The sequence below is a fragment of the Silurus meridionalis genome, chromosome 19, assembly GCF_014805685.1.
Source record: "Silurus meridionalis isolate SWU-2019-XX chromosome 19, ASM1480568v1, whole genome shotgun sequence".
NCBI classification, from domain to species: Eukaryota; Metazoa; Chordata; class Actinopteri; order Siluriformes; family Siluridae; genus Silurus; species Silurus meridionalis.
Genome location: NC_060902.1, coordinates 13,428,782 through 13,444,067, shown reverse-complemented (window position 1 = coordinate 13,444,067; position 15,286 = coordinate 13,428,782). Strand labels below are relative to the sequence as shown.

The 15,286-nt window shown below is 42.7% G+C and overlaps 2 protein-coding genes across 2 annotated transcripts in view; one reads left to right on the top strand and one right to left on the bottom strand.

Moving 5' to 3' along the window:
- ncoa3 (nuclear receptor coactivator 3) overlaps window positions 1-11,458 on the top strand; it is a 34,358-nt gene extending 22,900 nt beyond the window's left edge. Inside the window, exons 4-24 of the mRNA XM_046875084.1 lie at window positions 1,054-1,158; window positions 1,267-1,427; window positions 1,840-1,940; window positions 2,028-2,202; window positions 2,294-2,479; window positions 2,633-2,722; window positions 2,814-2,957; window positions 3,203-3,350; window positions 3,760-4,283; window positions 4,411-5,396; window positions 5,493-5,610; window positions 5,721-5,876; window positions 6,000-6,227; window positions 6,386-6,494; window positions 7,446-7,617; window positions 7,836-8,195; window positions 8,379-8,651; window positions 8,757-8,982; window positions 9,073-9,250; window positions 9,485-9,665; window positions 9,842-11,458. Of these exons, the coding sequence (XP_046731040.1) occupies window positions 1,073-1,158; window positions 1,267-1,427; window positions 1,840-1,940; window positions 2,028-2,202; window positions 2,294-2,479; window positions 2,633-2,722; window positions 2,814-2,957; window positions 3,203-3,350; window positions 3,760-4,283; window positions 4,411-5,396; window positions 5,493-5,610; window positions 5,721-5,876; window positions 6,000-6,227; window positions 6,386-6,494; window positions 7,446-7,617; window positions 7,836-8,195; window positions 8,379-8,651; window positions 8,757-8,982; window positions 9,073-9,250; window positions 9,485-9,665; window positions 9,842-9,850 (4,611 nt within the window). The 5' untranslated portion in view covers window positions 1,054-1,072 and the 3' untranslated portion in view covers window positions 9,851-11,458. The remainder of the gene's footprint in view (window positions 1-1,053; window positions 1,159-1,266; window positions 1,428-1,839; window positions 1,941-2,027; window positions 2,203-2,293; window positions 2,480-2,632; window positions 2,723-2,813; window positions 2,958-3,202; window positions 3,351-3,759; window positions 4,284-4,410; window positions 5,397-5,492; window positions 5,611-5,720; window positions 5,877-5,999; window positions 6,228-6,385; window positions 6,495-7,445; window positions 7,618-7,835; window positions 8,196-8,378; window positions 8,652-8,756; window positions 8,983-9,072; window positions 9,251-9,484; window positions 9,666-9,841) is intronic.
- A 1,846-nt stretch (window positions 11,459-13,304) lies between these two features.
- On the bottom strand, window positions 13,305-14,417 carry id1 (inhibitor of DNA binding 1, HLH protein). Its single transcript, XM_046875225.1, has 2 exons — window positions 13,985-14,417; window positions 13,305-13,879 (listed from the first exon to the last, which is right to left on the bottom strand). The coding sequence occupies exons 1-2, from the start codon at window positions 14,330-14,332 to the stop codon at window positions 13,844-13,846; spliced, it is 384 nt and encodes a 127-aa protein (XP_046731181.1). The 5' UTR covers window positions 14,333-14,417; the 3' UTR covers window positions 13,305-13,843.
- Window positions 14,418-15,286: the final 869 nt, after the last annotated feature.

Below are 15,286 nucleotides of genomic sequence, written 5' to 3'. Positions count from 1 at the left end.
TTGTTAGATTCAGGATCTATATGTTCTGTATGTTCTGACTACATATGATAAAACATAAAGGCCTAGTAGAATCTACATATAAAGTGTATAGCATTGTGCATTAATGTAGTAATAAAGTAATATATATTGTGAAATCTTTTATCATACTTAAACATTAGACATATTTAATATATTATTGAGAAATGAAATATGTTCTGATAATACAATATGTTCCTGAATACAAAAGGGAGTTTTTTTTTTTAAAAAGAGAAGCTGTTGTCAGAAAGATTCTGCAGTGGGAAGTGAAGACGTGCAGGTGAAAGAAAAAAGAGGGAGAACGAGAGAGAGAGAGACTTGTGCGCAATAGTGAAAGAGAGAAGGAGAAAGAAAGAGGCGTGTGATAAGAATGGTAGTAAACAACAGAATTGGGCGAGTGTGTACGTGTAATATGAGACTGTGTGCTATGGTAATCGTGCAGTCCTTCTCAGCGCTGAGAAACAATAAAAGCTGTCCTCAGTATGATTTTCTGCGAATGGAAAACTTTTTTTTTTTTTTTACTGCTAAAATACATTGTTTAGCTTTCGTCCTGTTTTTTTTTTTTTTTTTCCTCCCATGAAACTACCTTTTAAATGATATCGATCCCTTCGACTTTGCCTCATTATGAGAATCCACACTGTGCTTCAGCTTTCAGAGAACAGTATTGACCCTCTGCGAGTCGGTACTGCAGAGAAACACACACACACACTGAACGAGGGATGACCCATTTCTCCTGGGGCCCTGTTTCACTCAGTCATCATCAGTGTACACACACACACACACACACACACACACACACACACACACACACACACACACACACATGCTCACTGTCTCCCTCAGCTGGAACATACCTTACACTGTATGAGAGAATACTTCAGATTAAGCTGCCTGATTAACACACACTGATTAACACACACATTAACACACACACACACTGATTTTTTTGGATCACACATGATTTTCTAATTTCTAATTCAGTTAAGAATTTACTTTCAATATGAACAACTAAGTGTGTATTTGTGTGTGTTTGTACAGGTGCTGATATGTGTTGAAGATGAGCGGACCAGGGGAGAACACTCTGGAGCCATTAGGCTATGATCGGAAACGTAAACTCTCTACTTGTGACACCCCAGGACTAGGGTAAGAGTGTGTGTGTGTGTGTGTGTGTGTGTGTGTGTGTTGCAAGTGTATGCTGCAAGTGTATGCATGCGTGTCAGTATTTAAATGTACATATATGTATTTATCCAGGTGTGATAAGCGTCGGAGAGAACAGGAGTGTAAATATATCGAGGAGCTCGCCGAGCTGATCTCAGCTAACCTCAGCGACATCGATAACTTCAACGTCAAACCGGACAAATGCGCCATCCTTAAAGAGACAGTACGCCAGATACGGCAGATTAAAGAGCAAGGTAGAGCAGCTTTTTATCACTTTTTATTATTTTTGTTTCAATTCTACAAATTGCGATGACATTTGCTGAATAAAGGGCCTAATAGCTGGCGGGTGATTTGTAAAGTGCTGCCATCTGGTGGTGGTTGGTGAACACCTCGATGCAACAGATGCATGCCAGATTTGATCATTTTCAATCATTGCATATTTGATGACAAAATGACAAAAATAAATACTTATAATGCCTAATAAATAAATGAAGAGCAGAAGAGGAAAAGTTGTCAGAGCTGATGTTTGTACTGTAATAGTTATAGTTTGTGCGAGAACACTTCTGCAGATGGAGGAAACGAAAATAATAACACTGTGTTGCGTTTGGTAACATTTAAAAAGCAAACATAATAATGATATGACGCGGCTGCATGGATTACTTGCAGGAAAGGGTTCGTGTGGCGACGACGATGTCCAAAAGGCAGACGTATCCTCTACGGGTCAGGGGGTCATCGACAAGGATCACCTGGGCCCTCTGCTCTTGCAGGTTGCCAGAGCATGAAAGATTTACCTACAATGTTTAATCCTTTTTTTGTTTCTTGTTTGCCTTAACTTCCCTTTCTTTCTCTTTCAGGCTTTGGATGGCTTTTTGTTTGTGGTAAACCGAGAGGGAAACATTGTGTTTGTGTCCGATAATGTGACTCAGTATCTACAGTACAAGCAGGAGGAGCTGATCAACACCAGCGTCTATAACATCCTGCATCAGGACGATCGTGAGGAGCTGCAGAAAAACCTGCCCAAAGCCAGCGGTACACACTTTTCCATTTACCTTTACCTGATATGTACCGATTTCGGTTTCATATTTGCACACTAAAATCTTTCGTGGGTTTGTGTTAACAGGAGCGAATGGTGTTTCATGGACTGGAGATGCCTCTCGTCAGAAAAGCCACACCTTTACCTGCCGGATGCTGGTGAAGTTCGGCCATGGAGGCCATGGAGCAGAGGATGGAGCAGGAAGGCCACGTTATGAAACCATGCAATGTTTTGCGCTCACCCAGCCTAAAGCTATGATGGAAGAGGGTGAAGGTGCAGTTATTTTTTTTTTACACACACCTACACATAGACCTAATCATTAAAAAAAAAAATGGCGCAGTTACAAAATTCACCACATATGATATCATATCTGCTACAACACCTCATAGAGCAATACCTGATGAAGTGTACATGTTGCGTGTGCAGATTTGCAGTCTTGTATGATCTGTGTGGCGCGAAGAGTGACCGTGTCTGTAGATCGCATTGAGAGATTCAGCACCAGGCACGAGCTTTCAGGTGAGTGTGTTTGAACGACTTTTGTAATCATTTCTAATTGAAAGTTTTGAAGTGTCCTCTTAAGTTTTTAATGGAACATGTTTAATAACAGGTAAGCTGATCGAAATCGAGCAACAAAGCTCTTTACACACCACTATGCGTCCCGGCTGGGAGGATCTGGTGCGCAGGTGTTTGCAGATGTTTTTACATCACAGTGAAGGCCAGGCCTGGTCTTGCAAACGACACTACCAGGAGGGTAAGTGCAAATCTGTGAGAACCCGTCACCTTTGCAATGCAAGAATTGCATTTAAACAAAAGTTTAAAAGCAGGAAAATAGTATAAAAATGTTAATATACAAATGTATATTAAGATTTAGTAATTATTCTCTTACTGTCTGATGCTTTACAGTGGAACCATCCGGGCATTCCCTGTAGAAAGTCTAGAAACCTTACCTCTCTTGAAATCATGAATAATTCTCAGGATTTTTTTTTCTCTCTCTAGCTTGTATACGTGGTCGAGCAGAGACTCCACTGTACCACTTTTCCCTTTCTGACGGAACTCCGGTAACTGCGCAGACACGCAGCGAGCTCTGCCGAAACCCAAATACCAATGATCCTCACAGCTACCTCTCCACTCATCTACTGCAGAGGTTTGCACTCTTTCTTTTGTCATATTTTAATATTTTTTTTATAATCAATTGCTTCTTACTTTTATTATAGAAACACACTATTTCAGGAACAATCAGTTAAGTAATTGAGGTTACACACTCAGTCCTAGTGACACACTAGTCAAATTCACTTAAAGAAGCTCATGCTATTAGCATTCACTTTCTGCTGACATGTTACATTACTGTTAATATATCTCGTGCCCACTTATTTGCCAGTAACCTTATTAATGCCTCAATTAGTGTATTATCGACTGGTCCTATTCTTTAGTGTCTGCCTTTTAATATACACTTAATTCACCGCATATTTTCTCAATGACAGCTTTAATGTTTCATTCTTCCTATATTGAGGCCCTGCTCTAGTCTTAGTCACCCCTTTTCCCTTCTCCTTCAGGGAGCAGAATGGTTACAGGCCAAACCAGGGAGGTGTAATGCGTTCCCAAGGAATGGGTGGTGCCAACCATAATTCCCAAATGAACATGACTCCTGGTGGGCAGATGGGCATGGGGAATGCCAGAGGCTATGGTATGAATGACTCGGGGCATATGGGACCCAGAGTAGGCCCCATGTACGGGCCTGGGAACAGAATGAATCAGATGAACTCAATGCACCAGATGAATCCAATGAGCCAGATGAACTCTATGAATCAAATGAGCCAGATGAATGCAATGAACCAAATGAATCAGATGAACCCCATGAATCAGATAAACCAGCTTAACCCTATGAGTCAAATGAATCAGATGGGGCATCCCGGAATGAATCAACATTCACAGCACTTCCATAGTGGAGGCTATGGACTTGGTATGACGAGTCCTTCCCATGGTAGCCCAGGTATGAACCCTTCTCAGCAGAACATCATGGGATCGCCACGAATACGAGGAAGCCCCAAGATGGGGGCCAGCCCTTTCTCTCCAGGAGGTATGAGCTTTACATATACACGGCTGTATCTGGCTTTTTTAATCAAGATAATTGACCCTTTTTTTTTTTTTTTTTAACTAGTATTACACTTTGTAATGCTTTTTACCTTACTGTGTTTCTTTGGCAGGTATGCACTCTCCTATAGGGCCTGTTGGAATGACTGGCAGTAGTGGCTCCTCTGGTGGCAGCACTTTTTCAAGCAGCTCCCTCAATGCCCTACAGGCCATTAGTGAGGGGGTAGGCTCCTCCCTTCACTCTACACTCACCTCCCCTTCTCACAAGTCAGACAGCTCTCCCAGTATCAACTCAACTCAGCTTGGTCAACCAAACCAACCTGGGGTCAGTAAAGGGCCCAATGCTGGCGAAACAAAGAGCCCTGTTAGTACCCCTGTCACGGGGACGGACCAGCAACACTCAAATGCATCGGAAACCTCAACAGATAAGCCAGATAGTCAGTGTAACAAAGATAGCCAGGCTGGAGTTGATGTGCAGCGGAAGGGTCCAGAAGGAAAGGGCCATAAGAAGCTACTCCAGTTGCTGACGTCTCCACCGGAAGAACTTGCCTTAGGAGCAGGAACTGGAGCGCCCCCTCCAGGACGTGCGTCCACTCCAATCGGTGCAGACTCTAAAGAGGCTGGAGGTTGTATGACGAGCCCTTCTTCCACCGGTGTATCATCATCATCATCTGCTTCATCAGGAGGCACCACAGTGCATGGTTCAGGATGCGTGTCATCTACGGGCTGCATGGGTGGCCACCTCACGTCTCATTCCCTGCAGGAGAAACACAAGATCCTCCACAAGCTCCTGCAGAACGGCAACACACCGGACGAGGTTGCGCGTATCACAGCCGAGGCCACGGGGAAGGTCACCTTACCTTCGGATCACCAGGGCTCCGAGGGTGTAGGGTTGGAGGTCAAGCAAGAGCAACACAGTCCAAAGAAGCCAAATGCTCTGCTCCACTATCTTCTGAACAAGGATGATACTAAAGATAATAGCATAGAGGGCAAACCAGGACTGGATGAGCTGGAGGGGCGTGGGATTGGTTCAGTAGGTGTCACAACCTCGGACTCCAGTAGCCAGGATAGCAAGGTCAAAATCGAGCCACCTGATGAGGTTTGTGAACATGCAATGACAGATTTTTTTAAATGACACACTGTTGCCGATTCTTTGAAAATATCCATGGACAATTGATTGATTCTATTCTTTCAGTTGCAAAGCTTGGAGAGCATTCTAGGAGGCTTGAAACCGGGTACGGGGATGTTTGCTGATTCTGGAAGCACAGAGGGAGAAAATAAAAAGGGGAATGGACCCAACAGTGGTCCACATGGTAAGACATAATCTTTACTCTGGAATATCACTATTGTCAATCAAATCACCATATTCAACAGTACCCAAATTCACTCCAAATTGCTGCTCTGCGTTTATTTCCCTGTGTAGACCGTGAGGGGCCAGGGATGGGTCCTGGGCCTCGAGTGCCCTTCCAGAGAGCAATATCTGTGGACAGTAAACTATTTGGAGGGGCAAGAGGGTCAGGCAGGAAAAGTGGCTCTTCTGTCATTAAACAGGAAAGCTTGGACAGCCACATAGGCATGGGTGAGGAAGAATGTTCCAGTTTAATAATGGTTATTAAGATTCTCTTTTCTGAGCTTCGACGTTGAGAGTATTGTCAATAAAATCTTTTTCCCATCATCTCCTGATCTTCTCATTATACAATAGGTCCTAACAGACAGATGGCCATGAATCAGATTCCCCCTATGATGGGGCCAGGTGAATGGAGAATGCCAGGTCCTGGGGGCAGCCCAAGTGGCTCTAACGGGCACCCCGGTATGGGTTGTCAAGGCATGGATCCAAATCCCAAGGGAATGATGGGAGGACCTATGGTGAACAGATCAAACAGTGTACCAACACCTAGATCCATGCTACAACAGCAGTTAATGGATATGGGTATGTTATTCTAGATAATGGTATGTGTTGTTATGCTTGTGTGTTCGTCATACATGTCTGTGTGTAAATCATTTATTTATTAATTGCTTAAGACTTCAAATGTATGCTGCATATCTCGAAAAAATTATCTTCTGTATTAAACGTTAATGTCTTTTCAGGTCAAAATGACATGGGGATGAACACATTCCGAGGGCAGCCACATCCTCCTCAGTCTCCATCGTGGCCAGAGTGTGGTATGGGCATGGAGAGACCCTCTAATGCAAGCAGGTGAAGCTTTTATTAGTTATCCAGTATTCTGGATTAGTTAATGCATTTCTTTTGAACAATGGCCTGATACTCATTCAGTAGGTCTATTCTGAAAAAAAATTCAAACAACTTAACAAATAATAAAGCTTTTCTGACCAATTTCTGAGCAAATTTGTTTACAAATTGTGTGTTCAATGCAAGTACATACAAATCCGAACTTTTGAGATGCCGGAACAAATGTATTTAACTGTTTCACATTCTGTTTTTTCATTCAGTATATACCTAAACTACTTTAGTTCAGGTACCTGGGGTCAACAGTGCAAAGTAATGCAAAGTGTGTTAGAGAAGTGAAGAAAAGAGTGCAGGCAGGGTGGAGTGGGTGGAGAAGAGTGATAGCAGGAGTGATTTGTGATTGAAGAGTATCTGCAAGAGTGAAAGGGAAAGTTTATAGGACTGTGGTGAGACCTGCGATGTTGTATGGTTTAGAGACAGTGGCATTGAGTAAAAGACTGGAGGCAGAGCTGGAGGTAGCAGAGCTGAAGATGTTGAGGTTTTCGTTGGGAGTGACGACGATGGACAAGATAAGAAACGAGTTTATTAGATGGACAGTGCATGTAGGACGTTTTAGGGGCAAAGTGAGAGAGATGGTTTGACATGCAGAGGAGGGACATGGGGTATATCGAAGAAGAATGCTGAGAATGGAGAGGGCAGGCAGGAGGAAAAGAGTAACGCCATGGAGGAGGTTTATGGATGTGGTGAGGGCATGCAGGTAGTTGGGTTGAAAGAGGCAGATTTAGAGGACGGTGGGTATGGAGGCGGATGATCTACGGTGACGACCCCTAATGGGGGCAGCCGAAAGGAAAAAGAACATAAACTACTTTCAATTAAAATAATTGTTCTTTTGTAGACGTATGTATATACATTAGTGCTTGTCCAGTACACTTATATTTTGGTATTTTTATTTGTGTTCAGCATGCCATTTGGAAACCCCTTGGATGAACTGCTTGCTCCTCCATCCACCACTGAAGGTCAGAGTGATGAGCGAGCTCTGCTTGACCAGCTCGACTGTCTCCTCAACAACACGGACAACCTCGGCTTAGAGGAGATCGACAGAGCACTTGGGATCCCCGACCTAGTTGGCCAGGTTTGAGAAAACTCTCATTTTGTAGTTATCGCAGCTGTTAGGATTTAATAATGGGATCCAGCTGATATTAGAATGCAGTAATGCAACTAAAACATTTCGTCAGCGACACACTTCAGTAGTTTGATTTGCACTGCTGCTATGTTACACACAACGCCTAAGATACAAAAACAAACATATGATTTATTTTAAATGTAACACAAGCTCATCTCTTCTCACAGGGCCAGAGCGCCGAGCAACCAGCAACTCCTACAGATTCTTTCCCAGGCCCATCTCCAGATTCGTCTATGAGTATGGATCCTAAAGTCATGTATGGAACAGGCTATCCTGGTCCACCTTCCATGGGCATGCAAGGAGGTTACGGGCCTGGGCCCGGACCTAATACTGGCCCTGGCCCTGGCCCCGGCCCCGGCCCCGGCCCTGGACCTAGCGCCATGCAGGGCCACCCGGCACAAGGATTTCACCCAATGATGCAGCAGATGGGTGGGATGGTGGGCATGAATCCCCGTGCTGCCATGATGCGTCCACGAATGATGAATGCTAAACATCCACTCAGACTCCATCTGCAGCAGAGGCTTCAGGTGAGAAATCGAGATATTGCGCATATTTTTCTTTTGGGTGCTCTCCGAATGGTTTCAGCAAGAGATATCAGTATTGTAATCTGGCATGAGGATCACCTGAAAAACGATACCTGGCAATTTACTCAAACTTAGCAACATTTACAATCTGCTAGCCTGGGTAACGATGTATTGTCATTTTTACAGTTTTTGAACCAGCCCCGACAGAACATGCTGATCAAATCGGAGAACGCACCGACTGGAGCGAGGCCCGGCATGCAGCCTGGCATGCAGCCTGGGATGCAGCCCGGGATGCAACCGGGCATGCAACCGGGCATGCAACTCTCTGTACAGCCCGGCATGCAACTCTCCGTGCAACCCGGCATGCAACCCGGCATGCAACTCGCCGTGCAGCCCGGCGTGCAACCTGGCGGGCAACCCGGCGTGCAACCCGGTGTGCAAACTGGCATGGGAGGACAGGTATGTCACTGCTCACCCACCAGCTAAATTCACATCAAACACATAATCTAGACTCCTGTCCAGTGCTTAGTAAAAATCCATGTCCTCTTTATTTTTCTCTTTCAGCCAAATTTTATAAATGCTCAGATGCTGGCTCAGCGAAATCGAGAGATAATGACTCAGAGAAGGCAGAGGATGATGATGCTGCAGCATCAGCAGCAGCAGCAGGCTGCAGCTGGAGGATTCAGCCCCCCTCCCAATGTCACTGCTCCCACTGGCATAGACAACTCCATTGGTGGAACACCCATGAATCAGCCTGGCCAACAGCCATTTAACTACGGAGGAAACTATGGTGGGTACTTGTTATACCACTAACTGACTTGTTGGGAATATTCTGTTTGAATTATCTCTTACTGGTGTAAACCTTGTGTTGTGATTACAGCTATGGGTCAGCAGGGTGACCCCTCATTCATGGCCACTGGAAACAGCCCGCCTAACATGATGGCCGGGCGTATGGGGGGTCCCCAGAATCCCATGATGCAACAGCACCCTCAGAGCGGGCCCATATACCAGTCAGCAGATATGAAGGGATGGGGACCGGGTGGCATGCCCATGAATAAGTGAGTGGCAAACTACAAAAAAACTAGTTTGAATATGTAATAGTTTGTCAGTATAAATGTATATATTTTGCACGTGCTTATCTAATATTTTCTATGGTTGTATAATTTAGTTTAATTATATTGCTTTTCTTTGTTTGGTTATTCATTTCAATGGTAATTTATAATAACACACTTTCGTATTATTATTATTATTATTATTTGCCTTTCTGACTGTATTTTGTTTTGTGTTTTAAGTTCATACCCTCAGCAGCAGCAGCAGTTCTCCCAGCAGGGGGCACCAGTGCAGTATGGAGGCATGATGATGAACGGAGCAATGCAGGGAGGAGTGAACGGGCCAGGACAGATGATGCCGATGCAAGGGCAGATGGGAATGAACTCCATGGGCATAGGTCGCATGCCATTGGGTCCTGATCAGGTACACCGTAGTGTTCTTCAGGCATCTGGTGTCTTGTAGTTGATGAGTATTAATTACGCTTTCTCTCAAGAGAATTTAGAAGCAAACATTCCTCGAATAGACCCTAATATTTAAAGATATGACTATATACATATATTTATAACCAAACTTGGATTTTGCATTTGCTTGTTTTGCAGAAGTACTGAAGCAGAGCACCGTTTCTGCGAGAGAGAGAGAAAGAGAGAGCAGAGCAAAGTTATTTCATACACTGAGAAAACCCTGAGAAACAAAACACACAGTACTGCCCTGCTACTGCTGCGAAAGGACAGCCTGGACATTAGACAGAGCACTTGTCCACATCACTGTGTTCTAATTCTCTCTGAAGCATTTGTGTTTGCCCCAGAATAGCGTTTGAGCACAAACACTCTGCCGATCTGCAGCCAAACTCCTGCTCTTCTGCGAAGCTGTGTGAGTGTAATGCCATACTTCACCACCAGAGGGTGTGCTTTTCTCTCGCTGTGGAACTGCCCTGGTGCCGGGGTGAGGGATGCACTTTATCACAAGGCTAATAAGGAAAAAAAAAATATCTGCAATATGCCCTGCTCATTCTAGCCTTATTTAAAGACTATATTTTCAGAAAAAAAAAAAAAAAACTTCTTGGTGACATGTTTTAGCAGAAACCTTGCTTTCAGGACAGACTGCTACAGTTCCACACTATATGCAGCTACAAGCAATAATTTTCTTCTCTATGCCATATCTGTTAAACTGGTGCACCATTAAAATAACAGAGCAAAAGGTACTGCAGTATTAACTGGGCTTTTTGTTTTATATGTGAATAAGGACAGACTTGTACATGCTGTATGCTCCAAATGTATCATATGTGCCCTTATTATATACTGTACATTTTTGCACAGATTTGGCCCATGTGAGGTTCAGCATATTATATTTTAGGTCAATATTGCTTGGGCGTTAATTCTATTTTAACTTTCTCAAAGGGAAAACATTTTTTTAAAGATTTTTATCTTTTTCCGATCTAGCCTTGTTTTCTTTACAGTATTGCAGTGATGACAGCCATTAGTTTTTTCGAGGGCACTTTTTTTCTGTGGAAATAAAAACAGAGAAATCCTGTCTGATCAAGCAGTTACGTTAAGAAGACGTCATGGTTTATGTTTTTTTGCTGTATTTTGTGAGCATTTTACAGACACGGTGGTGAATTTGAGTGAGACGGTTATTTCTCTCAGCCTTTCTCTGTGAGCTAGCTGTTACTATCGTTTTATTGTTTTAAGTGCTGGTTCTTCATCGATCTACCTTTAATAAACTTGCACAATCCAAAGATATAGATATTTCATTGCTTCGCTGAAATTTTTACCGTACCCGTTGTCTTTTTGTGTAAATTAAACGGAGTGCAAGGTACATATCATTTAAGGTTATCGTTATGATTTTGTACTTCATGCTGTTTCCCAACCAATGTAATTTTAAGGCCAGTTCATGAAGATTTTTTTTTTTTTTTTTTCTTTCCCAAGAAATAGCAAACAGGCAACATATCAGCTTTTTTTCTCTAAGCTTCTTAAAGTCTTTGAGCAGGAAATCAATATTTTTTTGTCTTTTATTTTCAAGTACAATACATTGGATCATAATGAAATATATTTCGAAATGAGAACAATGTTTGGTTTAAGTTCTGGGAAAGGGTCTGATTAATTTATGTGGTCAAGCAAGCGAATAAGCTGATGTTTTACCGGATGTAAATCGCAATACAATTTATTCTTTTCCTCGATGTTGATATTGTTGTAAATAAAATTTATATTTAAACATGATTGACTGCAGAGTTTACAGTGTGTATGTGTGGCAATTCTTGTTTTTGGACACATGGTGGCGCCAAAATCGCACAAAACCTATGTCAATACAACGTATGTTTTTATTTACATGTTTAAAGGATAAATGTTTTGTTAACATTTGGAGGGGGAGGTAATGATAGCCTGATAAGCTAAAGAATTTACAGTATAAAAAAATACATCTGTTTCCTTGGGTGTTTTATGAATTCCCCCTTGAGATGAATCCTATCTAAGCGCTCTTCCTAAAGTAACTCTTCTTTGGAACCCTCTTAGATAAGAACCTGCCTGTTAAAATCTTCCACAAGGAAAGTTTTCATAAAGGATAAGCCAGAATGAAGACAATTTAGATCCCTCACGAGTTCTTAAGCTGTCTCTCTAGTGTTAAGGGTAGGGGTAGCCCAAACCCTACCAGTGTTTCCATATCATAAAAAGGGGAGAACCCTTAAATATCCAATAAACATCTAAAGACTTTTTAAAAAGAAGACATTTCTTCAAACATTCATTGTATAATGAAAGGTTCTACTTCAAAAAGGGAAACACTCTGGTCCATGTGGGAACCCATAAAGGTCCCCACTAAGTAAACCATTAAAGTCAAATCATGTAAATGATATGAACATTTAATAGGTACTTCCTCTGCATAACCATACAATCCCTGTTTTAAAAATCCTCCCTGGATTTGTTTGTCTACACAGTAGAAAAGTTTCAATTCATTGGTTTTGTTCATCTGCTTGAACCCAGAACAGTGTGTTTCCTGGACACGAGGAGTTCCAAGTTTCAAACATGGGTTTTATTTCCTCTATGGACTATATGTGTAGGGGGGGTGTATATAATATTGAAGAGGCATTGTATATGTAGTCTAAATTTATCCTCCGTGTGAACATGAAGTATAAATATTATTTAAGAAACGTCTATTTATATGGGTATTGCTTTGTAGGCAGTAGGGAAAAACGCAGACTTTTTTGGTGTTGCTGTTTAATTTGAGGTTTTCTTATTAAAAGCTCCGTTGTAGTCGTGTGTGTGTGTGAGAAAGAGTCCAGAGGGGGACTCAGAGCTCCTCTTGGCCGTCTTCCTGGCGCATCTGCGGCCGCGGGGCTCTTGTGGATTTTACTGTTTGTTAATGTTTCAATCAGCTGTGTGCGCTGGAATGTGGCGCGCTTTAACCTGAAGCTCCCCAGGTGCGCCACGGCGCCGCTCAGTCTGCGTCCTCACCCCCCCTCCTCCCCTCCCCTCCCTGCGCTTGGCACACAGCTATCACACAATCACACACACGCACACACACACACACTGGCGAGGCGTGCAGCTGCGCAGGGAAATGAGGGAAAACACTGCACCGAGGAGACCGAATAAATCTAAGAACGATCCGCTTTGCGCACTCAAACACGGTTTAACCCGCGCGCTCCCGGACACTAAACACACAGCATCACATAGTGAAACCAAAAGAATTCACCATGATTAGTGTGTTATCACGTGTGAATAGCTTTCAATTCACGTGCAAATGGAGAAATCCCAACAGCCATCAGTTTACCATTAACAAACAATAATCTGATGTCATTTTTTGTTTATATGGTACTCATGGTCTTATGTGGACCCTCTGTATTTTGGGGCAGATGTTTGGATGATCAGCAGATTTTGACACTCATTTGGGTTAAAAAAAAAAAGTCAACTATTTTACATATATGTCCAAACATTATATATATAGTATGTAAGTGAATGTAGGAACTGAATTAATGTGGTGGTGGTGTTTTTTTTTTATGCATGAAGTCATCAGTGTGAATATTTTCTCTATATTCAACCCCATTCCCACACAAACCAGTTCAGGAGACAGACATAAAATTTTTGTTCTTGTTTTAATAAAAAAAACATTCGACAAGATATACATTGTAAAAAACACAATAAGACGTCCATTGTAATATACAATACTTTTTTGTTCCATTTTGCTCAGCAATCTGAGAAATCAACGCTTTAATAAACACAAAAATAAAACTTTCTAAAGGTATAAAAGCATTGGAGAGAAACTCTATAAAAAAAAAAAATACAAAAAAAGGAATAACAGCAACATGAGAATATTGGTGGGCTTGGGCTGCGTGATGATAACGGTGCCGTGGATTCCACAGCAGACAACCATCTGTGCTTGAACGAGCGACCCACGTGAAATAAGACGAATCTTGGATCATCACGTATTTCATATTGGATTCGACTGAGGAATGTCCTCATAGAGTTGACCACAGTCTGCTGTACACCATGATGAATCACCATACACCAGTTCAATGCGTCAGAAGTGACTCTTGGTTCTTGCTTGGTTCTTGCAGGGATGGTCTAACGTGCACCAAGTGGAGTTGCGCCTTTCTGCTTGGTGCGTCTGGGTCTTTAACGGCACGCAATTCTGTCATCAGAGCAGCCATTCTGCAAAAGGAAACACACTTCGGATTAGATACATTGTCCCCATCTTTGTTCTTTTTGATTCCTCATAAATAAAACAGGACACATTGATCATATATGCGTATTTACCTCGACAGAGATGCTGGCGATCTCCGCGTTGAGAGTAGTGAGAGGACTGCGTGGAGTGGAGCTTTTCTTCCCAGGCTCGTTCAACTCCACCTGAAGATCCCAGATGTAGTCAATGACATGCTGCAGGATCTCCACCTTGCTAGCCTTCTTGTTAGCGGGCAGTGTGGGCACCAGCTCCTTAAGCTTGCTGTAGCAGCTGTTCATGTCCTGCAGGAAGACGCTCATGTGCTCGTCCAGGAGCGGCAGTTTGCACTTGGAGATGCCCAGGCTCTGATCAGACAGGCAGCGGACCACCTCGTCTCCTCCGACCTTGCTCTTGAGAGCGCATGTAGATCCCACGACTTTCATTCTCGCTGTTTTGTTTTTAGGGTAAAGTCCTTTCGGTTGAGGGTAGTTTTCTTCTGCGTTGACAGATCGTCACATGCCGTCCTGCGCGACACCGACTGCTTTTTATCCGGTTCCAGCGCGTCGGGGCGTGGCCACAACGCGCGTGTTTTCAGCTGCGGGGCCAATAGGAAAGCAGCTCCACAGTTCCTCTGGCCAATCACAGACTCCGCTGTGGTTATCGAGTGTACAATCTGCTTTTGGAAGAGGTGGGAAGGGGGGGGGGGTTTACAAATGGAAACAAATGTGTGTCTTTTACGGATGATGTGTGGAAATCCAGCTGTCCGTGCATGGCCCCAAGACTCTGCAGGTGTAGAAAGAGAGAGAGAGAAAGAGAGAGAGAGAGAGGGAGAGAGAGAGGGAGAACAGAGGGCTCACCTTACCACCAAAGATCAACACTTTCACACGAAACCATCCTACATATTGTTAAGATATATAATACCTATATATTGCATTTTAGAAAACACAAATCCATCCATCTAATGCACAACAAATGCATCATGGCTCTAGTGCAAAGTGCATCTCAATGCATCTTAATGCATATTGTAATATTATAGATTATTTTTGTATACATTTTTAGTTTATAGGTTTATTTCGCAGTGCATCTGATCATTCTAAAATTTTAACAACATGTCTCACAAGATCATGTAAACCAGTCTAGAAGCAGGCCTTGGTAGAACATTCCTCAACCCAAAACACTGAAATCTCTAATAAATATATTACTCATACATTCTTAGAAATAAAGATACAAAACTGTTTTCTTGCTGTGCCATCAGGGGTATTTATTATTTTTATTAATAATGTACATTTAGGATACTGGTAGTCTAAGTGAACATGACCTGGCATGTATAATCATGGGATAACAATAATAAATAAATAACCAAACAGAAATAAAAAACATACTGAATATAAAAGAAA